At 55.8% G+C, this 23,914-nt stretch overlaps 1 protein-coding gene across 1 annotated transcript in view; it reads left to right on the top strand.

The window, feature by feature from the left end:
- Nucleotides 1-23,914, top strand: part of MYO1D (myosin ID) — a 260,781-nt gene that overhangs the window by 95,267 nt on the left and 141,600 nt on the right. Inside the window, exons 12-14 of the mRNA XM_054176932.1 lie at nt 7,338-7,408; nt 12,772-12,846; nt 15,102-15,234. Coding sequence (XP_054032907.1) covers nt 7,338-7,408; nt 12,772-12,846; nt 15,102-15,234 — 279 coding nt within the window. The remainder of the gene's footprint in view (nt 1-7,337; nt 7,409-12,771; nt 12,847-15,101; nt 15,235-23,914) is intronic.

Genomic DNA, 23,914 nt, shown 5'->3' with positions numbered 1-23,914 from the left:
GAGGCTATAAAAGGCAAATTAACAAAGCAATCAGTGTGAGGCCTTCCCTCCAGGGGTCCCTTCACAGCACAGGGAGCATTAAAAGGAAATACTGCCGACTGCAGCAGCCCTCGGCAGGGGGTGGCAGCGGCAGGAACCTGTGCACAGGCTGAGGAGAGAAGCAGCCCTGCTATAAATAATGCTCGTGGAGGGGGGGCGGGGGGGGGGGGGAGCTGTGTCTTCCTGGCTTCCTAATTTCTACTTTAAATCAATAGAGCCTGGAAAATGTGACCCATAAAACTCTCAGCACCACAATGATTTCTTTTCCCCCCCATCCCCCCCCCCCCCCCACCTTGTGTCTTTGCAGATGTCCTTTACCACAGCTCAGATACCTGCCTCAGGTCCCACCTAGGGCTGCTGGAGGAAACCTGAGCTTGCTCAGCCAGCTTCTGCTGGCTGCCATTGAAGCAAAGCACTTGAGAGGCTTTTGTGGTTTCATTTCACAAGTAGCTTTTGCAGGCTGCAGGCTATCCACAAGTCACAGATTGCACTGGGTTGGAAGGGAGCCTCAAAGGTCATCTTGTGCCACCCCACCTCCCCTGCAGGCAGCAGGGACACCTCCAACCAGAGCAGGCTGCCCAGGGCCACAGCAAGGCTGAGCTTGAATGTCTTCAGGGCTGGGGCCTCAACCACATCCCTGGGCAGCCTGTGCCAGTGTCTCACTGTCCTCACTGTGCAGAACTTCCTCCTGGTGTCCAACCTAAATCTGCCCTGCTCCAGTTCCAAACCATTGCCCCCTGTCCAACATACAGGGATGCTGCAGGGACTGCAGCACTGCCTGGGGAGGAGAGGCTGAGAGCCCTGGGGCTGTTCAGTCTGAAGAGGAGAAGGCTGAGAGGGATCTAATCAATGTCTATCAATAGCTGAGGGCTGGGGGTCAGGAGGGAGGGGACTGGGACAGGCTCTGCTCAGCTGCACTCTGGGATAGGCCCAGAGGCAGTGGATGGAAACTCCAGCACAGGAGGTTCCAGCTCAGCATGAGGAGGAACTTCTGCACTGTGAGGCTCCCAGAGGCCTGGAGCAGGCTGCCCAGAGAGGTTGTGGAGTCTCCTGCTCTGGAGCCTTCCCAGCCCTGTCTGGATGTGTTCATCTGGGACCTGTGCTGGGTTCTGTGCTCCTGCTCTAGCAGGGGGTTGGGCTGGAAGATCTCCAGAGGTCCCTTCCAACCTCTAACATCCTGTGAGCCTATCCCCACAGGCCCTTCTGAACAGTCCCTCCCCAGCCTTCCTGTGGGTCCCCTTCAGACACTGGTGCTGAGCTATTGCCAGAGTCCCACAGTCAGAATCTCTCCAGGTACTCCCAGGCTCAGTGCTGAGTGAAGCTGCTCCTAAGGGGTTAACTCCTGTGTGCTGCTGTGGTATGGGAACAGCTCCCATCTTCAGCCTGACTGAATGCTTCACTGCTTCCCTGGAGAGCATGTTGGACACAGGCTCCATGTGGATAAGCTCTGAGGGGCTGCTGTGCCCTAAATAGTAGTGTCCTACTTTGTGTGCTGCATGGCTGAGCTGCTGCTTCTGCTTGGGTGTCCTGGGGAGGGCCAAAGAAAGCAGGAGAAATATCACTGCCAGCAGCAGCATTCTCAGCATCACAGAATCCCCAAGGTTGGAAGAGACCTCAAAGCTCATCGAGTCCAACCTGTCCCCACAGACCTCCTGACTAAACCATGGCACCAAGTGCCACATCCAAGCCCCTCTTGAACACCTCCAGGGATGGGGACTCCACCCCCTCCCTGGGCAGCACATCCCAGTGGCCAACAACTCTCTCAGTGAAGAATTTTCTCCTCACCTCCAGCCTAAGCTTCCCCTGGTGCAGCTTGAGACTATTCCATAGACAGCAAGTTCAGCAGGGGACAGCAAGGTGCCCTTGTGGCCAAGAGGCCAATGTAGCCTGGGCTGCAGGGAGAAAAGTGTGGCCAGCAGGGCTGGGGAGGTTCTCCTCTACCTCTGCTCTGCCCTGCTGCAACCACACCTGGAATGCTGTGTCCAGCTTGGGGCTCCCCAGGTCAAGGGAGACAGAGACCTGCTGGAGAGAGTCCAACTAAGGCTACAAGGGTGAGGAAAGGACTGGAACATCTCTGCTGTGAGGAAAGGCTGAGAGCCCTGGGGCTGGTTAGTCTGGAGAGGAGAAGGCTGAGAGGGATCTGATCCATGTCTATCAATACCTGAGGGCTGGGGGTCAGGATACAGGTGCCAGGCTCCTTTTGGTGGTGCCCAGTGACAGGACAAGAAACAACAGATATGAGCTGGACCCCAGGAGGTTCCACCTCAAATGTGAGGAGAAACTTCTTTGGTGTGAAGCTGGCAGAGCCCTGGAGCAGGCTGCCCAGAGAGGTGGTGGAGTCTCCTGCTCTGGAGATGTTCAAGGCCCACCTGGATGTGTTCCTGTGTGCCCTGCCCTGGGTGATGCTGCTTTGGCAGGGGGATTGGACTGGCTGATCTCCAGGGGTCCCTTCCAAGCCCTAGCATTCTGTCATTCCGTGCTGTGTAGCCACATCTTGTGTTCCTAGAGCATGGCTCAACCTTCTCTGTGTTGCCTGATGCTAGTCCAGCTCTGGACAAATGCTGACTCTTCTGAGGGCACTTAGCAGTCTCCCAGGTTCCTGTTCTCAGCCTCCTTAAGCCCTAATCTTTTCCCAGTTGCTCTTCTGCTTTCAAAGGATCAAGGGCAGTGGCCACTGCAACCCCAGGCAGTGCTACAGGCTGGGGGCAGAGTGGCTGAGAGCAGCCAGGCAGAAAGGGACCTGGGGGGACTGGTTGATGGATCCTTCCTCTCAGTGAGGATCCTTCTTCTGAGTGAGAACCCTTCCTCTGGGTGAGGAACCCTTCCTCTGGATGAGGAACCCTTCCTCTGGGTGAGGAACACCTCCTCTGCTTGAGGAACCCTTCCTCTCAGTGAGGAACCCTTCCTCTGGGTGAGGAACCCTTCCCCTGGGTGAGGAACCCTTCCTCTGCTTGAGGAACCCTTCCCCTGGGTGAGGAACCCTTCCTCTGCTTGAGGAACCCTTCCTCTGCTTGAGGAACCCTTCCTCTGGCTGAGGAACCCTTCCCCTGGCTGAGGAACCCTTCCCCTGGGTGAGGAACCCTTCCTCTGCTTGAGGAACCCTTCCCCTGGCTGAGGAACCCTTCCCCTGGCTGAGGAACCCTTCCCCTGGCTGAGGAACCCTTCCTCTGGCTGAGGAACCCTTCCCCTGGCTGAGGAACCCTTCCCCTGGCTGAGGAACCCTTCCTCTGCTTGAGGAACCCTTCCCCTGGCTGAGGAACCCTTCCCCTGGCTGAGGAACCCTTCCTCTGGGTGAGGAACCCTTCCTCTGCTTGAGGAACCCTTCCCCTGGCTGAGGAACCCTTCCTCTGGGTGAGGAACCCTTCCTCTGCTTGAGGAACCCTTCCCCTGGCTGAGGAACCCTTCCCCTGGGTGAGGAACCCTTCCTCTGCTTGAGGAACCCTTCCCCTGGCTGAGGAACCCTTCCTCTGCTTGAGGAACCCTTCCCCTGGCTGAGGAACCCTTCCCCTGGCTGAGGAACCCTTCCTTTGGGTGAGGAACCCTTCCCCTGGCTGAGGAACCCTTCCCCTGGCTCAGGAGCCTATCTCTTGCCTTTCCCAGCAGCCTGATTCTTGGTGTGGTTAGTGAGGAGGCCTTGTGCCAAGGCTGCCAAAGGCAGCAGGCTGCCAGCTCTGCCAATGCACTTCCTGTGCTTTGCAAACCATCTCAGCTGATTTTCCCAGCAGAGGAACAGTTCACAGAGAGAAGCTTCCCCTCAAAGCCCAGCATGGTGGTAGATCTGTCAGGGGTCAGGGCTGGGCCAGCCACTAGGCAGTGCCAGAGGCTCTCTGCTTCCCACAGGGAAGAGAAAGGGAAGAAGGGAGAGAGAGGGATGGGCTGGGAAAGCAGCTGCCCCAGCTGGCATGGAAAGAAGAACAATGCCATGGGGTAGAGACAGAGACACAATCCAACATGGAAGCCAGGCCCTGATGGCAAGGATGGCACCACTGGCATCGCTGCTGCTGGGGGCAGGCACTGGGCAAGTCCCAGCCTGGGCTCAGCAGCAGATGGGAACCAGATTCAGGAGCAGAGGGATGGGGATGGAAGGCAGAAGGGACAGAATCCTCCTGGCACACCAGCCAGGGAAGAAGAGGCTGAAGCCTGGGGATCCCTCAGCTTGCTCCTGAAGATGCCAGCCATGGGCTGCAGTCCCTTGGTGGGCAGTTGGGGGTCACCTGTCCTGTCTGCTGCTCCCTGAAGGTGCCCCCCCTGCCCTCCTGCCCCCCAAGGTGTGGCACAAGCTGTGGCAGTGCCCTTGGTGTGCAGAGGAGCAAGTTACAGTTTCCTGGGTCCGTCTCTGGAGGACCTTAAGGAACTCTCTGTGGTTTTCAAAGGCCTCCAGCCTCAAACCATAACACCAAGGCAGAGCCTTTCTGCAGCCAGCCCTTGGCAGTGACTCTGCCACCAGCTTCTCCCTGCCAGCAGCACCTCCTGGCTGTGCCATCCTGGCCTGAACTGCAGGCAGTGCTCCTCAGGGAGCAGAACCTGAGCTGGGCACCCAAATCCCTGAGCAGGATCAGTTCTGTTCTCACCCAGAGCTGGCACTCCTGGGTGGTTTGAAGGCAGGAGCTGCTGCAGCCATCCCTGTCCTGCCTGCTAGCAGCAGCTGCTTCATTCCAGCACGTCCTCCCTCCTCCTGTAGCTCTTCCCTCGACAGGTGGCTCTGGGGTGGCTGAAAACAGCCATTCCACCCTGCATGGCTCCTTGCTGCTCAGCACAGCTGTGCAAAGGAAAATGCCTTTGTCTTCTGCCATGGCCTCACCTCTCCATGTCCTCTGTGCCCCTTCTGGCCTGTGGTCATGGATCAGCCCTGCAGAGGCCGGCGAGCTGCCTGCTCCTCTTCTGAAGGACTTCCAACACCTTGTAACCTTCTCTCTGCCTTCTGACTCAAACCTTTTAGTTTCCTCCTGATTTTTTCTCCCCCTTTCTTCACATTTCAGTTGATCTTTCACCTGTCAGCCACTCTGTTGCCTCCTCTTGGGCACAGGTGAAGGGCTTTGGAGGGTCTCTTTCATGCTCATTGCCTCTTTGCTTTCTAGAATCACAGAATCAATAAGGTTGGAAAAGAGCTCAGAGGTCAACAAGTGCAACCTCTCACCCAACACCTCATGACAGCTAAAGCATGGCTCCAAGTGCCACATCCAATCCCCTCTTGAACACCTCCAGGGATGGGGACTCCACCTCCTCCCTGGGCACCACATTCCCATGGCCAATCTCTCTTGCTGGGAAGAATTTCTTCCTAACATCCAGCCTGAACCTCCCCTGGCACAGCTTGAGACTGCCAGAGTCACCTCTGGCTTTTCATGCTGGGCTTCTAGTTGTGTGTGCAGCCCCCTCCCAAGCTCAGTGCTCCAGGGACCATGTGCTGGTGTCCTGAGAGAGCTGCCCTGCTGCATCGACCTTGCCAGGCTGGGCAGGTGGGCAGAGGCCAAGGGCAGGAGATTGAACACAGCCAAATGCCAGGGGCTGCACATTGGCCACAGCAACCCCAGGCAGTGCTACAGGCTGGGGGCAGAGTGGATGAGAGCAGCCAGGCAGAGAGGGACCTGGGGGGACTGGGTGATGGTAGGCTGAACATGAGCCTGCAGTGTGCCCAGGGGGCCAAGAAGGCCAAGGGCATCCTGGTCTGCAGCAGGAAGAGTGTGGCCAGCAGGAGCAGGGAAGTCCTTGTGCCCTGTGCTCAGCACTGCTGAGGCCACACCTGGAGTCCTGTGTCCAGTTCTGGGCTCCTCAGGTCAGGAAAGAGGTTGAGCTGCTGGAAGGTGTCCAGAGAAGGGCAAGAAAGCTGGGGAGGGGTCTGGGGCACAGCCCTGGGAGGAGAGGCTGAGGGAGCTGGGGTTGCTTAGCCTGCAGAAGAGGAGGCTCAGGGGAGACCTTCTTGCTCTCTGCAACTCCCTGCAGAGAGGTTGTAGCCAGGTGGGGGTTGGGCTCTTCTCCCAGGCAAGCAGCAGCAGAACAAGAGGACACAGTCTCAAGCTGTGCCAGGGGAGGTTCAGGCTGGAGGGGAGGAAGAAGTTCTTCCCAGCAAGAGAGATTGGCCACTGGGATGTGCTGCCCAGGGAGGTGGTGGAGTCCCCATCCCTGGAGGTGTTTAGGAGGAGACTTGATAGGGTGCTTGGTGCCATGGGTTAGTTGTTTAGGTGGTGTTGGATTAGTTGATAGGTTGGATGTGATGATCTTGAAGGTCTCTTCCAACCTATCCTATCCTATCCTATCCTATGCTATCCTATCCTATCCTGTATATCATTCTGGCCTCAGCTGGGTTCTAGCTGTGGTGCCCACTGGGCCCAGGGTGCTGCCAGCTGGTTTCCTGCTGGGACATTGTAAAGCAGAGCTAGGAAAGAGAAGCTCTGGCTCACGGAAGGGGAAGGAGAGCAGAGCACTGCTCATGACTCAGGAGAGATGTTCTGCACAAAGAATGCTTTGATCCCATGGACTGAAAGCCCTCCCCAGGTGCCTCTGTCACCCACAAAGGAAGCTCCTGGGCTGCAGGGAGAGCAGCAGCACAGGGAGGGGATTCTGCCCTCTGCTCTGCTCAGAGCCCACCTGCAGCACTGCCTCCAGCTCTGGGGCTCCCAGCACAAGAAGGACCTGGAGCTGCTGGAGAGGCTCCAGAGGAGGCAACAGAGATGATCAGAAGCTGGAGACCCTCCCCTGTGGGGACAGGCTGAGAGAGTTGGGACTGTGAAGCCTGGAGAAGAGAAGGCTCTAGGGAGACCTTAGAGCAAACTTCCAGTACCTGAAAGGCTCCAGGAGAGCTGGGGAGGGACTTCTGACAAGGGCTGGGAGTGCCAGGCTGAGGAACAATGGCTTTGAGCTGGGAGAGGGGAGACTGAGACTGGAGATGAGGAAGGAATTGTTGAGAGTGAGGCTGGGGAGACTCTGGCACAGGCTGCCCAGGGAGGCTGTGGCTGCCTCCTCCCTGGAGGTGCTGAAGGCCAGGCTGGATGAGGCCTGGAGCAAGCTGGGCTGGGGGGAGGTGTCCCTGCCCATGGCAGGGGCTTGGAACTGGATGAGCTTTGAGTTCCCTTCCACCCCAACCCCTTCCATGTGGCCATGGTTTTGCACAGCTCTTTGTGTGAGGTCCCCTTACAGAGCCCCTTCTGCAGCAGCAGCACAGCTGGGTTGCACAGCTGGGTTGCACAGCCACACCTGCATCTGTGGAGTGGAATAACTCCAGGTTCCACTTCTGTTTCTTGCTCCTTCCTGACCCCTGATGATCCAGGGCTGAAGTCTGGCTGTTTGTGCCTTTCTTTCAGCTCTGTGCCACTGACAAGACCCTGGAGTTCGACAGAGACTTCCGGATCAAGCACTACGCCGGGGACGTGATGTGAGTTCCCCTCAGGGATGAAGCTGCACCTTCTGTTTCTGTCCCTCAGCCAGCTTTGGAAGTGGCCCAACGTCCTGCTTGCACACTGCCTCTGCTCTGAGCCACAGCAGCTGCCACACAGCATTCCAGAGCCCAGCAGTCCCTTAAAGCTTAGGCTGGCTACAGGCTGGGGATTGAAACTGAAGGTGATAGGGCCAGGGGCAGTGGCTTCAAACTAGAGCAGAGCAGAGGTAGATTGGATGTGAGGAACAGGTTCTGCACCAGGAGGGTGCTGGAACAGTGCAACAGGTTGCCCAGGGAGGTGGTTGGAGCTCCATCCTTGGAAATATTCAAGGTGATGCTCAACAGGGCTCTGGGTAACCTGATCTGGTGGAGTCCCCATCCCTGGAGGTGTTCAAGAGGGGATTGGATGTGGCACTTGGAGCCATGGGTTAGTGGTCTGGAAATACTGCAGAGGGACCTTGCCAGGCTGGGCAGATGGGCAGAAGCCAACAGGATGGCATTGAACAAGTCCAAGTGCCAGGGGCTGCACTTGGGCCACAGCAACCCCAGGCAGTGCTACAGGCTGGGGACAGAGTGGCTGAGAGCAGCCAGGCAGAAAGGGACCTGGGGGTATTGGTGGACAGCAGCTGAACAGGAGCCAGCAGTGTGCCCAGGGGGCCAAGAAGGCCAAGGGCAGCCTGGCCTGCAGCAGGAAGAGTGTGGCCAGCAGGAGCAGGGAAGTCCTTGTGCCCTGTGCTCAGCACTGCTTAGGCCACACCTGGAGTCCTGTGTCCAGCTCTGGGCTCCTCAGCTTAGGAAAGAGGTTGAGCTGCTGGAAGGTGTCCAGAGAAGGGCAAGAAAGCTGGGGAGGGGTCTGGGGCACAGCCCTGGGAGGAGAGGCTGAGGGAGCTGGGGTTGCTTAGCCTGCAGAAGAGGAGGCTCAGGGGAGACCTTCTTGCTCTCTGCAACTCCCTGCAGGGAGGTTGGAGCCAGGTGGGGGTTGGGCTCTTCTGCCAGGCAAGCAGCACCAGAACAAGAGGACACAGTCTCAAGCTGTGCCAGGGGAGGTTTAGGCTGGAGGTGAGGAGAAAGTTCTTCCCAGCAAGGGAGATTTGCTACTGGGATGTGCTGCCCAGGGAGGTGGTGGAGTCCCCATCCCTGGAGGTGTTCAAGAGGGGCTTGGATGTGGCACTTGGTGCCATGGTTTAGTTGTCAGGAGGTGCTGGATGAGAGGTTGGACTGGATGATCTCTGAGGTCTTTTCCAACCTTATTGATTCTATGATTCTGTGAGCCTCAGCAGGGCTCTGGGCAGCCTGATCCAGTGCAGGATGTCCCTGCTGAGTGCAGGGGGCTTGGACTGGATGACCTTTGGAGGTCCCTTCCAACCCAGACCATTCTGTGATTCTCTGGGGAAGGGTTTGAGGGGAGAGCAGTGCTTCAGTGGGAAAAGAAGGGAGAGGGAAGCAAGCCCCTGGCACTGCTTGTGGAGGAAAGCTGAACTGAGCTAATCAAATCTGGTTCAGACATCTGGTTTGTGTGGTTACACAGCTGCCTGCTTTGGAATCCTCAGCTCAGTCTGAGCAGACTCAACTGCAGCACAGTCAGGCTCAGTGCAGGGAGCCTTCCCCACCCCAGCTGAAAAGTTTTCTGTACCTGAAGCCTCCACAGGAATGGCTCCAGAGCCTGAGAGCAAGGGGATGGAAGAGGAAGGAGGAGTGAAAGGTGCTCCCTGGGACAGCTGCTGGCTGGAGCACCCCTGCAGTGCTCTGGTGGGGTAGGGTTTGTGTAACTCCCCCTGCCAGCAGAGTCTGGAGGGAGTTCATTAGGAAATAGTTTAGGATTCCTTATACCCTGGGGTTGAATTGACCCTGAAACAATTCCCCTGTCAATACAGGCTGGGGGATGGGATGGCAGAAAGCAGCCCTGAGGAAAAGGACTTGGGGGTGCTGGTGGGGGAGAAGCTGGACAGGAGATGGCAGGGTGAGCCTGCAGCACAGGGGGCAAATCCCAGCCTGGGCTGCATCCAAGCAGTCCTGCCAGCAGAGCCAGAGAGGTGAATAGAATAGAATAGAATAGAATAGGATTGGATTGGATTGGATTGGATTGAGTTGAGTTGAATTGAATTGGATTGGATTGGATTGGATTGAGTTGAGTTGAGTTGAGTTGAATTGAATTGAGTTGAGTTGGATTGGATTGCATTGGATTGGATTGGATTGGGTTGAGTTGAATTGAATTGCATTGAGTTGAGTTGAAATGATTTGGATTGCATTGGATTGGATTGGATTGGATTGTGTTGGATTGAGTTGAATTGGATTGGATTGGATTGAATTGGATTGAGGAGTTGGATTGGATTGGATTGGGTTGGATTGAGTTGAATTGGATTGGATTGGATTGGATTGGATTGGATTGGATTGGATTGGATTGGATTGAATTGGATTGAGTTGAATTGGATTGAGTTGAGTTGAATTGGATTGGATTGGATTGGGTTGAGTTGAATTGAATTGGATTGGATTGGATTGGATTGGATTGATTTGGATTGAGTTGAGTTGAATTGGATTGGATTGGATTGGATTGAATTGGATTGAGTTGAGTTGAATTGGATTGAGTTGAATTGGATTGGATTGGGTTGAGTTGAATTGAATTGAATTGAATTGAATTGAATTGAATTGAATTGAATTGGATTGGATTGGATTGGATTGGATTGGGTTGGATTGAGTTGAATTGAATTGGATTGGAGTGAATTGAATTGGATTGGGTTGGATTGAGTTGAATTGAATTGGATTGGATTGGATTGGGTTGAGTTGAGTTGAATTGAATTGAATTGAATTGAATTGAATTGAATTGAATTGAATTGAATTGAATTGAATTGGATTGGATTGGATTGAGTTGAGTTGGATTGGATTGGATTGGATTGGATTGGGTTGAGTTGGATTGGATTGGATTGGATTGGATTGAGTTGAATTGGATTGGATTGGATTGGATTGAGTTGGATTGGATTGGATTGGATTGGATTGGATTGGATTGGATTGAGTTGAATTGGATTGGATTGGATTGGATTGGATTGGATTGGATTGGATTGAGTTGAGTTTAATTGAACTGGATTGAGTTGAGTTGGATTGGATTGGATTGGATTGAGTTGAATTGAATTGGATTGGATTGGATTGGAATGGATTGAGTTGAGTTGAGTTGAGTTGAGTTGAGTTGAATTTAATTGAATTGGATTGGTTTGGGTTGGATTGGATTGGATTGGATTGCATTGGATTGGATTGGATTGGATTGGATTGGATTGGATTGAGTTGAATTGGATTGGATTGGATTGGATTGGATTGGATTGGATTGGATTGGAATGGATTGAGTTGAGTTGAGTTGAGTTGAGTTGGATTGGATTGGATTGGATTGGATTGAGTTGAGTTGAGTTGAGTTGAATTGATTGGATTGGATTGGATTGGATTGAGTTGAGTTGAGTTGGATTGGATTGGATTGGATTGAGTTGAGTTGAATTGGATTGAGTTGAGTTGGATTGGATTGGATTGGATTGGATTGGATTGGATTGGATTGGATTGGATTGGGTTGGGTTGGATTGAATTGAATTGAATTGGATTGGATTGGATTGGATTGGATTGGATTGGATTGGATTGGATTGGATTGGATTGACCAGGTTGGAAAAGACCTTTGAGATCATCAAGTCCAACCTCTCACCCAACACCATCTAATAACTCAACCATGGCACCAAGGGCCTCATCCAGGCTCTTCCTAAACACCTCCAGGGATGGTGACTCCACCACCTCCTGCCACTTTGCTCTGCTCTGGTGAGACTTCAGCTGGAGTGCTGTGTGCAGGTCTGGAGCCTGCAATATAGGAAGGACCTGGACCTGATGGAGCAGATCCAGAGGAGGGCCACAAAAAGGATCAGGGGGTTGGAGCAGTGAGGACAGGCTGAGGGAGCTGGGGGTGTTCAGACTGGAGTAGAAGAGGCTGAGAGGAGACCTCATTGTGACCTTCCAATATCTGAAGGGGCTACAAGAAGGCTGCAGAGAGACTGTTTACAGAGGCCTGTAGGAGGAGTAGGGGCAATGGCATCAAACTGGAGCAGAGCAGACTGAGATTGGATGTGAGGAACAAGTTCTGCACCAGAAGGGTGGTGGAACACTGCAACAGCTTGCCCAGGGAGGTGGTTGGGGCTCAACCCTGGAGATATTCAACGTGAGCCTTGACAGGGCTCTGGGCAGCCTGATCTAGTTGAGGATGTCCCTGCTGAGTGCAGGGAGGTCAGCCTGGATGGTCCCTGCCAACCCAGACCATTCTCTGATTCTGTTTCCAAGGGTAAGCAGTGGGATCCTGCTGCAGTCCATGCAGCACAGCTGGATGTTGCTCTGCAGTCTGTGCTGAGTGCTTGCTTGTCAGCTCCCTTCCAACCCAACGCAATCTGTGAACCTGTGCTTGAATCCCCATCCCTGGAGGTGTTGAAAAGAGGCAGAGATGTGGTGCTGAGAGGCTGCTCAGTCTGGAGAAGGCTCCCAGGAGACCTCATTGTGGCCTTCCAGGATCTGCAGGGGGCTCCAAGAAAGCTGGGGAGGGACTTCTGAGGGTGTCAGGGAGGGATAGGACTGGGGGGGATGGAGCAGAGCTAGAAGTGGGGAGATTGAGATTGGCTGTGAGGAAGAAGTTGTTGCCCAGGAGGGTGGTGAGAGCCTGGCACAGGTTGCCCAGGGAGGTGGTGGAAGCCTCCTGCCTGGAGGTGTTTGCAGCCAGGCTGGAGGTGGCTGTGAGCAACCTGCTGTGGTGTGAGGTGTCCCTGCCCATGGCAGGGGGTTGGAGCTGGCTGAGCCTTGAGGTCCCTTCCAGCTCTGACAATTCTGTGATTCTATGATTGTGTGGTGTGGAAGAAGAAAGGACTCTGGGTCTGTTAGAAGGTGTTGTGGCACCTCAAAGCAGGAGGAACAGAAGGTTATCAGAAGCAGTCACCATGGGTTCCCCAAGGGCAAGTTGTGTCTGACTGATCTGATAGCCTGGGCCATGACTGGGGGGGCAGAGGAAGCTGCCTCAGGGGGCACAGCAAAGGGCTACAGTGCTCCTTAAGGGACTGCAACATCTCATGAAGCAAGGCTGAGGGACTTGGAGCTTTTTATCCTGGAGAAGAGAAGCCTGAGGGGAGATCTTCTCAGTGCCTGGAAATACTTCAGGGCTGGGTGGCAGCAGGATGGGGCCAGGGTGGAGGTCCCTTCCAACCCTGACAATTCTGTGATCCTATGGTTTGGGCTCAGCCTTGGCAGAGTTAGAGAGTGGTTGGGCTCAAGGATCTTCAAGGTCTCTTGCAGCCAAAGCACTTCTGTGATTGCCTGATGCTTTTCAGTTACCTCTGTTCTCCTTTCCCTTCCAGCTACTCAGTCACTGGCTTCATTGACAAGAACAAGGACACTTTATTCCAGGACTTCAAGCGCCTCATGTACAACAGGTAGGGAGCAGAATGCTACCAGACTCAGCCAGGCTGGAAAAGACCTCAGAGCTCATCAAGTCCAACCCAATACCTGATACCCAACACCTCCTGACCACTAAGCCATGGCTCCAAGTGCCACATTCAATCCCCTCTTGAACACCTCCAGGACAGTGACTCCACCACCTCCCTGGGCAGCACATCCCAGTGGCCAATCTCTCTTGCTGGGAAGAACTTTCTCCTCACCTCTAGCCTAAGCCTTCCCTGGCACAGCTTGAGACTGTGTCCTCTTGTTCTGGTGCTGCTTGCCTGGCAGAAGAGCCCAACCCCCACCTGGCTCCAACCTCCCTGCAGGGAGTTGCAGAGAGCAAGAAGGTCTCCCCTGAGCCTCCTCTTCTGCAGGCTAAGCAACCCCAGCTCCCTCAGCCTCTCCTCCCAGGGCTGTGCCCCAGACCCCTCCCCAGCTTTGTTGCCCTTCTCTGGACACCTTCCAGCAGCTCAACCTCTTTCCTAACCTGAGGAGCCCAGAGCTGGACACAGGACTCCAGGGGTGGCCTCAGCAGTGCTGAGCACAGGGCACAAGGACTTCCCTGCTCCTGCTGGCCACACTCTGCCTGCTGCAGGCCAGGATGCCCTTGGCCTTCCTGGCCCCCTGGGCACACTGCAGGCTCCTGTTCATCTGCTGTCCACCAGCACCCCCAGGTCCCTCTCTGCCTGGCTGCTCTCAGCCACTCTGCCCCCAGCCTGTAGCACTGCCTGGGGTTGCTGTGGCCAATGTGCAGCCCCTGGCAATTGGCTGTGTTCAATCTCCTGCCCTTGGCCTCTGCCCATCTGCCCAGCCTGGCAAGGTCCCTCTGCAGAGCTCTCCTACCCTCTAACAGATCAACTCCTGCCCCCAGCTTGCTGTCAGCTGCACATTCACTGCTGATGGACTCAATGCCCACATACAGATCATCAGTGAAGATATTGAACAGGCTGGGGCCCAGCACTGCTCCCTGGGGCACACCACTGGTGCCTGGCTGCCAGCTGGCTGTGGCACCATTCACCACCACTCTCTGGGCTCAGCCTCCAGCCAGTTCCTCACCCTCTCTGTAGAGTGGCTGCTGGAAGAGGCTGAAGGTTTCCCTCATGTGTGCAGGGGAGCAAGCACACTGCTGTGGGATCTGAGCTGTGTCTCACTGCTGTGACCTGAAGGCTGTTGGGTTTAATTTTTCAGCAGAAAGTCCTTTTCCTGTTGCTTTTGTCCTGAGAGAGCCTTTAATTGGTCCCAGTTTAAGTCTTGCTTTGAATGCAGCTCACTGTGCAACCAAGAGAGCTCTGTGGAGGTTCCCTGTGCTGCTCCACTTGTCCTCAACCAGGTTTTGGGACCAGTTGCCTATGGACCACTACTGATCTCAGTAATCCTGGAGTGGCTCAGGCTGGAAGGGACCTCAGACATCATCTGAGCAGGGACATGGGCAGGGACACCTCTCTACTAGACTCAGTTGCTCCAGGCCTCATCCAACCTGGCCTTGAGCACCCCCAGGCAGGAGGCATCCACAGCCTCCCTGGGCAGCCTGGGCCAGAGTCTCACCACCCTCATACCCAAGAACTTCTTCCTCAGCTCCAGTCTAACCCTGCTCTCCCTCAGCTTCAAACCATTCCTCCTTGTCCTGTCTCTAAACACCCTCAGGAAAAGTCTTGCAGCCCTCCTGCAGGATCCCTTCATGTCCTGGCAGGCAACTCTGAGGTCCCCCTGCTGTAAGCTCATCTCCAGGCTGCACAGCCCCAGCTCCCTCAGCCTGTGCTCACAGCAGAGCTGCTCCAGCCCTTGGATCACCTTTGTGGCCCCCTCTGGGCTCACTCCAGCAGCTCTGTGTCCTCCTGCTGGGAGCAGCAGAACTGGAAGCAGGCTTGGAGGTGGGGGAGGCTGTGGTGGGCTGCTCTCTTCTGTTCTGATGCAACCCTTGATGTCAGTTAGGGCAGACTGCCCTTGCTGGATGACTCCTGCAGGAGTTTTGCCAGCCCATTGCTGCACATCTCCCTCTGAAGGGGGGGGACCTGCTCTCCTCCTCCCAGGCTGTTGGGTTGTAAGCCTGAGCCCTGCCCTGCTGGAGAGCAGGAGGTGTTTTGCCCAGGGGTGTCAGAGTGCTCTGCCTGGCACCTCCTGAGCTGCTGGTGCATTCTGAGCTGCACACACCCAGCCCAGCAGGTCCAGCCAAAAGCAAGCTGTTGGACTGGGAGTGTCCTGGGAGTGCTGATGGGCTCTGCAGCTAAAGAGGCTCTCTGTCTTCCAGCTCTAACCCTGTGCTGAAGATGATGTGGCCTGAGGGCAAACTGAGCATCACAGAGGTAACCAAGAGACCTCTGACAGCTGCTACCCTCTTCAAGAACTCCATGATTGCACTAGTGGACAACCTGGCACTGAAGGTAAGGATTGCTGTTTCAGAACTACAGGACCACAGGATGCCAGCTTGGAAGGCACCCCAAGGATCCCCTGCTCCAAGCTCTCCAGGTGCTGGTGGAGTTCAGGAGCTCAGTGCAAGCTGAGGCTGCAAACTGAGACTCCACCACTTGCCCTGGGAGGTGATTCCAGTCCCTGACTATTCTCACAGTGGAACCTTTCCTTCTGCAGCACAGTGGGAATGTCCCCAGCAGTAACTTGTCCTCATCACCTCTTCTCTTCTCCAAGGGTCTCCTTGTACAGAGGAGCCTCCCCCCTCCTGGTAGTCACCCTTTCTGTGCTAGTCCATGGCAATAAGGATCCTCCTGAGCCTTCTCTTCTCAAGGCTGCACACCCCCAACTCTCTCAGCCTCTCCAGCTCTGCTCAGCAGGGTGCAGCTTCCCCATGGAGCAGCTGCTGCCTTCCTCTGGCTGCAGTCAGTGGGGAGCTGAGCTGCTCTGGGGGCCAGGAATCATAGAATCACAGAGCTGTCAGGGCTGGAAAGGACCTCAAGGCTCAGCCAGCCCCAACCCCCTGCCATGGGCAGGGACACCTCACACCACAGCAGGTTGCTCACAGCCACCTCCAGCCTGGCTGCAAACACCTCCAGGCAGGAGGCTTCCACCACCTCCCTGGGCAGCCTGTGCCAGGCTCTCACCACCCTCCTGGCCAACAACTTCTTCCTCACAGCCAATCTCAATCTCCCCACTTCTAGTGCTGCTCCATCCCCCCCAGTCCTATCCCTCCCTGACACCCTCCAAAGTCCCTCCCCAGCTTTCTTGCAGCCCCCTGCAGATCCTGGAAGGCCACAATGAGGTCTCCTGGGAGCCTTCTCCTCTCCAGCCTGCACAACCCCAACTCCCTCAGGCTGTGCTCACAGCAGAGCAGCTCCAGCCCTCTGCTCCTTCTCCTGGCCCTGCTCTGGACACCTTCCAGCACCTCCAGATCCTCCCTGGCACAGAAACTCCAGAGCTGTCCCCAGAGCTGCAGCTGTGGTCTCAACAGAGTGGAGCAAAGGGGCAGAATCCCCTCCCTGCCCTGCTGGCCACACTTCTCTTGCTGCAGCCCAGGCTCTGCTTGGCTCTCTGGGCTGCAAGCTGTGGTTGAAACACCTCTGAGCCCCTCCTGGGACAGTTAGCTGCCATCTCCATCCTAAGTAGGAGGACCTTGGTTTCCTCTGTGCCCAGTGTACCTTTCACTTGTAGGAAAGCCTGACTTTCTTAGGTGATAATTATTGTATCAGCTGAATCATCCTCCTGAGCAAAGCACAGGGCCCAGAGGCTGCAGTTTCACAGGGGGGAGATTCCCTCTCCCTGGCTTTTTGTGCTGTGTGGTTTCCTCCTTTCCTCCCCTTTGCAAAGGGTGGGAAATGAAGCTTTGTGTTTTGCTAGGCAATGAAGTTTGACAGGGAAGCCTTTTGCTTTGGCAAGCAGCACTTTGTGGGGGGGAAGGCAGGTAAGGAAGGAGCTGGGAAATGAGCTGAGCAACAGGCCAGGGTGACCAGGAGCATCCCTCCTGAGAGTACTGAGGAACAGAACCTCTCCCTGGGGACAGGCTGAGAGAGTTGGAGCTGTTCAGCCTGGGGAAAAGAAGGCTCCAGGGAGACAGAATGTGGAGGGGGCTGCAGGAGAGCTGGAGAGGGACATTCAGAGTATCACAGTATCACAGTCTCACAGCATCACAGTATCACTAAGGTTGGAAGAGACCCCAAGGATCATTGAGTCCAATCTGTCTCCACAGACCTCATGACTAAGCCATGGCTCCAAGTGCCACATCCAAGCCCCTCTTGAATACCTCCAGGGATGGGGACTCCACCACTTCCCTGGGCAGCACATCCCAATGGCCAACAACTCTCTCTGGGAAGAACTTTCTCCTCAGTTTGACTCTAAACCTGCCCTGGCACAGCCTGAGACTGTGTCCTCTTGTTCTGGTGCTGCTTGCCTGGGAGAAGAGCCCAACCCCCACCTGGCTACAACCTCCCTTCAGGTAGTTGAAGAGGGCAATGAGGTCACCCCTGAGCCTCCTCCAGGCTAAGCAACCCCAGCTCCCTCAGCTTCTCCTCCCAGGGCTGTGCTCCAGACCCCTCCCCAGCCTTGTTGCCCTTCTCTGGACACCTTCAAGTCTCTCAATGTCCTTCTAAAACTGAGGAGCCCAGAACTGGACACAGGACTCCAGGTGTGGCCTCAGCAGTGCTGAGCACAGGGCACAATGACCTCCCTGCTCCTGCTGGCCACACTCTTCCTGCTGCAGGCCAGGATGCCCTTGGCCTTCTTGGCCCCCTGGGCACACTGCTGGCTCATCTTTAGGCAGCTGTCAATCAGCACCCCCAGGTCCCTCTCTGTTTGGCAGCTCTCAGCCACTCTGCCCCCAGCCTGTAGCTCTGCCTGGGGTTGTTGTGGCCAAAGTGCAGTCCCTGGCACTGGGACTTGTTGAATGCCATCCTGTTGGCCTCTGCCCATCTGCCCAGCCTGGCATGGAGTGACAGTATGAGAGGTGATGGCTTCAGACTGGAAGAAGCTGGATTTAGATGAGACATCAGGAAGCAATGCTTCCCCATGAAGGTGGTGAGGCTCTGGAACAGGCTGCCCAGAGAAGCTGTGGAGGCTCCAAACCTAAGAGTATTTAAGGGCAGATTGGCTGGGGCCTGGGGTGTGCCAGAAAGCTGTGCCCATGGCACTGGGGCCATGGTTTAGTGGTGGTGCTGGGGTGGTGGTTGGACTGGGTGCTCTCAGAGGGCTTTTCCACACAGTCCTATGACTGTGAGCTTCAGACAGCAGAGTGCAGGGAGTGCTCCTCTGCCTCTCTGCCCTGAGGGTCTCTCTCAGGTGGCTCCTGGGCCACAGAGCTCTCTTGGCTGAGGGAGAGCAGGGTTAGACTGGAGCTGAGGAAGAAGTTCTTGGGTATGAGGGTGGTGAGACTCTGGCCCAGGCTGCCCAGGGAGGCTGTGGATGCCTCCTGCCTGGGGGTGCTCAAGGCCAGGTTGGATGAGGCCTGGAGCAACTGAGTCTAGTAGAGAGGTGTCCCTGCCCATGTCCCTGCTCAGATGATGTCTGAGGTCCCTTCCAGCCTGAGCCACTCCAGGATTACTGAGATCAGTAGTGGTCCATAGGCAACTGGTCCCAAAACCTGGTTGAGGACAAGTGGAGCAGCACAGGGAACCTCCACAGAGCTCTCTTGGTTGCACAGTGAGCTGCATTCAAAGCAAGACTTAAACTGGGACCAATTAAAGGCTCTCTCAGGACAAAAGCAACAGGAAAAGGACTTTCTGCTGAAAAATTAAACCCAACAGCCTTCAGGTCACAGCAGTGAGACACAGCTCAGATCCCACAGCAGTGTGCTTGCTCCCCTGCACTGCACACATGAGGGAAACCTTCAGCCTCCTCCAGCAGCCACTCTACAGAGAGGGTGAGGAGCTGGCTGGAGGCTGAGCCCAGAGAGTGGTGGTGAATGGTGCCACAGCCAGCTGGGAGCCAGGCACCAGTGCTGTGCCCCAGGGAGCAGTGCTGGGCCCTGTGCTCTTTAACATCTTCATTGATGATCTGGGTGAGGGCATTGAGTCCATCAGCAGGAAATGTGCAGCTGACACCAAGCTGGGGGCAGGAGTTGATCTGCTGGAGGGTAGAGAGGCTCTGCAGAGGGACCTTGCCAGGCTGGGCAGATGGGCAGAGGCCAAGGGCAGGAGATTGAACACAGCCAATTGCCAGGGGCTGCACATTGGCCACAGCAACCCCAGGCAGTGCTGCAGGCTGGGGGCAGAGTGGCTGAGAGCAGCCAGGCAGAAAGGGACCTGGGGGTGCTGGTGGACTGCAGCTGAACAGGAGCCAGCAGTGTGCCCAGGTGGCCAGGAAGGCCAAGGGCATCCTGGCCTGCAGCAGGAAGAGTGTTGCCAGCAGGAGCAGGGAAGTCCTTGTGCCCTGTGCTCAGCACTGCTGAGGCCACACCTGGAGTCCTGTGTCCAGCTCTGGGCTCCTCAGGTCAGGAAAGAGGTTGAGCTGCTGGAAGGTGTCCAGAGAAGGGCAAGAAAGCTGGGGAGGGGTCTGGAGCACAGCCCTGGGAGGAGAGGCTGAGGGAGCTGGGGTTGCTTAGCCTGCAGAAGAGGAGGCTCAGGGGAGACCTTCTTGCTCTCTGCAACTCCCTGCAGGGAGGTTGGAGCCAGGTGGGGGTTGGTCTCTTCTGCCAGGCAAGCAGCAGCAGAACAAGAGGACACAGTCTCAAGCTGTGCCAGGGGAAATTTAGGCTGGAGGTGAGGAGAAAGTTCTTCATTGAGAGAGTTGTTGGCCACTGGGATGTGCTGCCCAGGGAGGTGGTGGAGTCCCCATCCCTGGAGGTGTTCAAGAGGGGCTTGGATGTGGCTCTTGGAGCCATTGCTTAGTCAGGAGGTCTGTGGAGACAGGTTGGACTCAATGATCTTTGAGGCCTCTTCCAGCCTCAGTGATACTGTGAGACTGAAGCAGCCTGACTGAAATCTCAGCCTGAGAAGATGTCACCTTTCCTGCTCACTCCAGGACTTCAGGAGGAAGTTTCAGCCATTTCCCCCTGGGCTTGATTGAAACCAGTGGCTGAGGAACCACCTCTCAAAGTGCTCTGAGGAACCAGAAGCCCTTTCTCAAAAGCAAAGCCCCAGAGTGCACTCACAGCTAGGAAGGCCAAGGGCAGCCTGGGCTGCATCCACAGCAGTGTGGCCAGAGATGGAGAGAGGAGATCCTGTCCCTCTGCTCTGCCCTGCTGTGCTCTGCTCTGCCCTGCCCTGCTCTGCTCTGCTCTGCTCTGCTCTGCTCTGCTCTGCCCTGCCCTGCTCTGCTCTGCTCTGCTCTGCTCTGGGGAGACCTCACCAGCACTGCTGGGTCCAGCTCTAGGGCTCTCCACACTGGAAGGGCCATGGGGATGGCCAGGAGGACCATGAAGATGATCAGGGAGCTGGAGCACCTCTGCTATGGGCACAGGCTGAGGGAGCTGGGGCTGTTCAGCCTGGAGAAAAGGAGGCTGAGGGCAGACCTCATCACCCTCTGCAACTGGACTGGGTGGGGTGCTTGGTGCTGTGGTTGAGTTGATCAGATGGTGCTGGATGACAGGTTGGACTTGATGAGCTCAAAGGTCTCTTTCAACCTGGTTGATTCTATTCTATTCTATTCTATTCTATTCTATTCTATTCTATTCTATTCTATTCTATTCTATTCTATTCTATTCTATTCTCTCCTATCTACCTCAAAGGAGGTTGGAGCCAGGTGGGGTTGGTCTCTTCTCACATGCAACAAGTGACAGGATGAGAGGGAATGGCCTCAACATGCACCAAGGGAGGCTCAGGCTGGGTATGAGGAACAATCTCTTCCCAGAAGGGCTTCTCAGGCTCTGTCCCAGGGAGGAGGTGGAGTCCCCAGCCCTGGAGGTGTTTAACAGCTCTGTGGAGGTGGTGCTGAGGTTCAGTGGCAGTGGCTCAGCAGCAGAGGCAGCATTGTGAGCTCTGGGTGAGTGCTTTGGACTGATGATCTCAGAGGTCTCCTCCAACCTCCTCAGTTCTGTGGTCCCAGGCTTGGCCCCAGTGCTGGAAACAGCCTGAGGAGCTGCAGCTGAACACAAGGAAGGGACCCAGGAACAAGAAAACTGTAAGAGCATAACCCCAGCAGGCTTCTGCCCAGCTGAACACAAGGTTCAGTGTGGGGCACTGCGGCCCCACACTGTGGGGGTGTGAACAGGGCTGAGTCAGCCCAGGAGGAACAAGGAAGATCACCAGCCCAGGAGAAGTGACTCAGAGGAGATGTGGTTTTAGTCCCAAAGGGCTGAGGAGCCACACACCCAGCCCCATGCCAGCCTGCAGGCACTGAAGGGGCATGAAGCACAACCAGTGTTGATTTTAGGACACAGCAGCAGTGGCTGCAATGACAGAAAAGCCAAACTGGCCACCAGGACAAGGAGGAATGGGAGCAGAACAGCTGTGGATGAGCTGTGGAGGCAAAGCCCCAGCACTGAGCCTGGCCAGAAAAGACAGAGCTGCCCTCAGACAGAAGGTGGCTTCCCAAGCTCCTCTTTAGCTTCATTTTCTACCACTTGTCTGTGATGCAGTCCTGCTTCCTATGATTTTTAACTCCCTTACCTAACCTCAGGATAACATCCAAGGCCCCAGATCACTGATTTGCCCTCAGTAACATGGAAGCACCAGGATCATCCTTGGCTGGCACAGGATACCTAACCTCAGGATAACATCCAAGGCCCCAGATCACTGATTTGCCCTCAGTAACATGGAAGCACCAGGATCATCCTGGGCTGGCACAGGATACCTAACCTCAGGATAACATCCAAGGCCCCAGATCACTGATTTGCCCTCAGTAACATGGAAGCACCAGGATCATCCTTGGCTGGCACAACCACCTTGGAGGTCTGCAGCACTAAGGCCATGCACACAGAGCTTCCACTCCTGAGGGGAAACAGGCTGAGCCACAAACAGCCCAAGGCAGGGTGGCCTTGGAAAAGCAGAGCCTTGCATCCTAGAAACTGATCCAAGCCACTGGATCCTGGGGGGAAGGAGTTGGGCTGGAACATTGCCCTGTTCTCCTGCCACCAGCAGCATCAAGCTGTGCTTTGCTCCTGGAGCACTGTGCCTGGAGCAGGAACATATGGCACTGAGGGGTGTGAGGCAAACACAGCCAAGCCCCCCCCCCAGCAGAGCTGGCAGCATCCCTGTGCTGCCCACCCTCCATGCAGCAGCCAGGGCTGGGTGGGCAGGCTGTGGGCACACAGCAGGCTGTGGGCAATGCAGGCTCCGACGTCATCTCCTTCTCCCCTGCTGACTTCTCCTCTCCTCACAGCGTGGCAGGGATGGCTCCTGCAGTCTGCTTTGGCTCCTTCTCTTCCCAGGGAGGCCAAGGCAAAGCTGCAGGCAGTGCCCTGCCTCCAGGGAAGCAGCTGAGCCCCTGCTAGGGCACTGCTCTCCTCAGCCTGCTCCTCTCTCCATGTCCTCAGGGGGCAGGGGGCTCAAAACCAGAAGGAACACCAAGGACCTCTGGAAGTGTTCCTGTGTGACCTCCTCTAGGTGACCCTGCAGGGGGTTGGACTCCATGATCTCCAGGGGTCCCTTCCAACCCCTACCATGCTGTGGCTCCAGGGTGCCACAAAGCCAAGCTCCAAGTCTTCCACTGAGCTCACCAGCAGGCTGAGCCCTTTCTCCTGCCACAGTAATGCAACACAAGCCAAACCCACCCAATTTGCCCTCCTTTCCTTAAGCAGAGGATGAGGGAATGAACACCCTGGAGATGTTTCAGTGGCACAGAGATGAGGTGCTGAGGGACATGGCTCAGCCCCAGCCTTGGCAGAGGCAGAGAATGGTTGGAGTGGAGGATCTGAAAGGGCTTCTCCATCCTGTGAGTCTCTGCAGACTATGTGCTGGGAAAACTCAGACTTCCAAGAGATTGCCACAGTCACCTCCTTGGCTGGCTCCTGCAAATTGCCCCTGCACTGAAGGCAGCAATGTCTGCAGGGTCTTTGTTCCCTCAACAGCCTCCTACCGGCTCTCAGAGCCTGCAGTCTGTGTGGGTGATGGTTTTGCCCTCAGGGGCAGAGCCTGGCTGTGCCCCAGCAATGCTCCCACCTCTGTGTCAGGCTGAGGAGGGGCAGGAGCAGCCCTCTCTGAACTTCACAGCAGGGAGGTCAGGGCAGCTACAAGTGATGAGGAGCAGCAGTGACTCCACCACCTCCCTGGGCAGCACATCCCAGTGGCCAAGCTCTCTTGCTGGGAAGAACTTCCTCCTCACCTCCAGCCTAAACCTCCCCTGGCACAGCTTGAGACTGTGTCCTCTTGTTCTGCTGCTGCTTGCCTGGGAGAAGAGACCAACCCCCACCTGGCTCCAACCTCCCTGCAGGGAGTTGCAGAGAGCAAGAAGGTCTCCCCTGAGCCTCCTCTTCTGCAGGCTAAGCAACCCCAGCTCCCTCAGCCTCTCCTCCCAGGGCTGTGCTCCAGACCCCTCCCCAGCTTTGTTGCCCTTCTCTGGACACCTTCCAGCAGCTCAACCTCTTTCCTAAGCTGAGGAGCCCAGAACTGGACACAGGACTCCAGGTGTGGCCTAAGCAGTGCTGAGCACAGGGCACAAGGACTTCCCTGCTCCTGCTGGCCACACTCTTCCTGCTGCAGGCCAGGATGCCCTTGGCCTTCTTGGCCCCCTGGGCACACTGCCACTCCAAACTGGAGCAAACCTCACTGCCAAGGCTCTGTGGCTTCAAGGGCAGCACAGAGAGGAGCAGCCTGGGGCTGCCTCAGGCTGCAGGGGCACAAGGCAAGGCAGTGGGAAGTGCAGGAAGGAGCTCATCTGTCAGTGCAGTTGCAGTGTAATTAAAGCCTCTCAGCAGCCACTGCTGCTGGGGGGAATTCTAAAGCAGCTTATTCCATGCTCACAATCCCACCAGCCCCAGCTCTTCAGGGGGATAATTATGCAGCTCCCATTATTGCACCACGAGGCTGTCAAGCCTGGGAGCTGCATTTCATCAAGGGAAGAAGGGAAATGGAGACACAAAGGCCCTGGTTCTGAAGGCTGTTCAGCTGCTTAATTACAAGTGATTGCCCTTTTTTGTGTGTTTGCCTTTCAATCAGTCTGAGCAGTTTTTAGGTTTGTAAGTGCTGGAAAGAAAAGCAACCAGCCTGGAATCGCTGGAGCCTAACCAAACTCCTCCTGGAGAGA

Source organism: Dryobates pubescens, chromosome 36 (assembly GCF_014839835.1).
Source record: "Dryobates pubescens isolate bDryPub1 chromosome 36, bDryPub1.pri, whole genome shotgun sequence".
Classification (NCBI taxonomy): domain Eukaryota; kingdom Metazoa; phylum Chordata; class Aves; order Piciformes; family Picidae; genus Dryobates; species Dryobates pubescens.
This window is presented reverse-complemented; position numbering and strand designations above follow the sequence as displayed.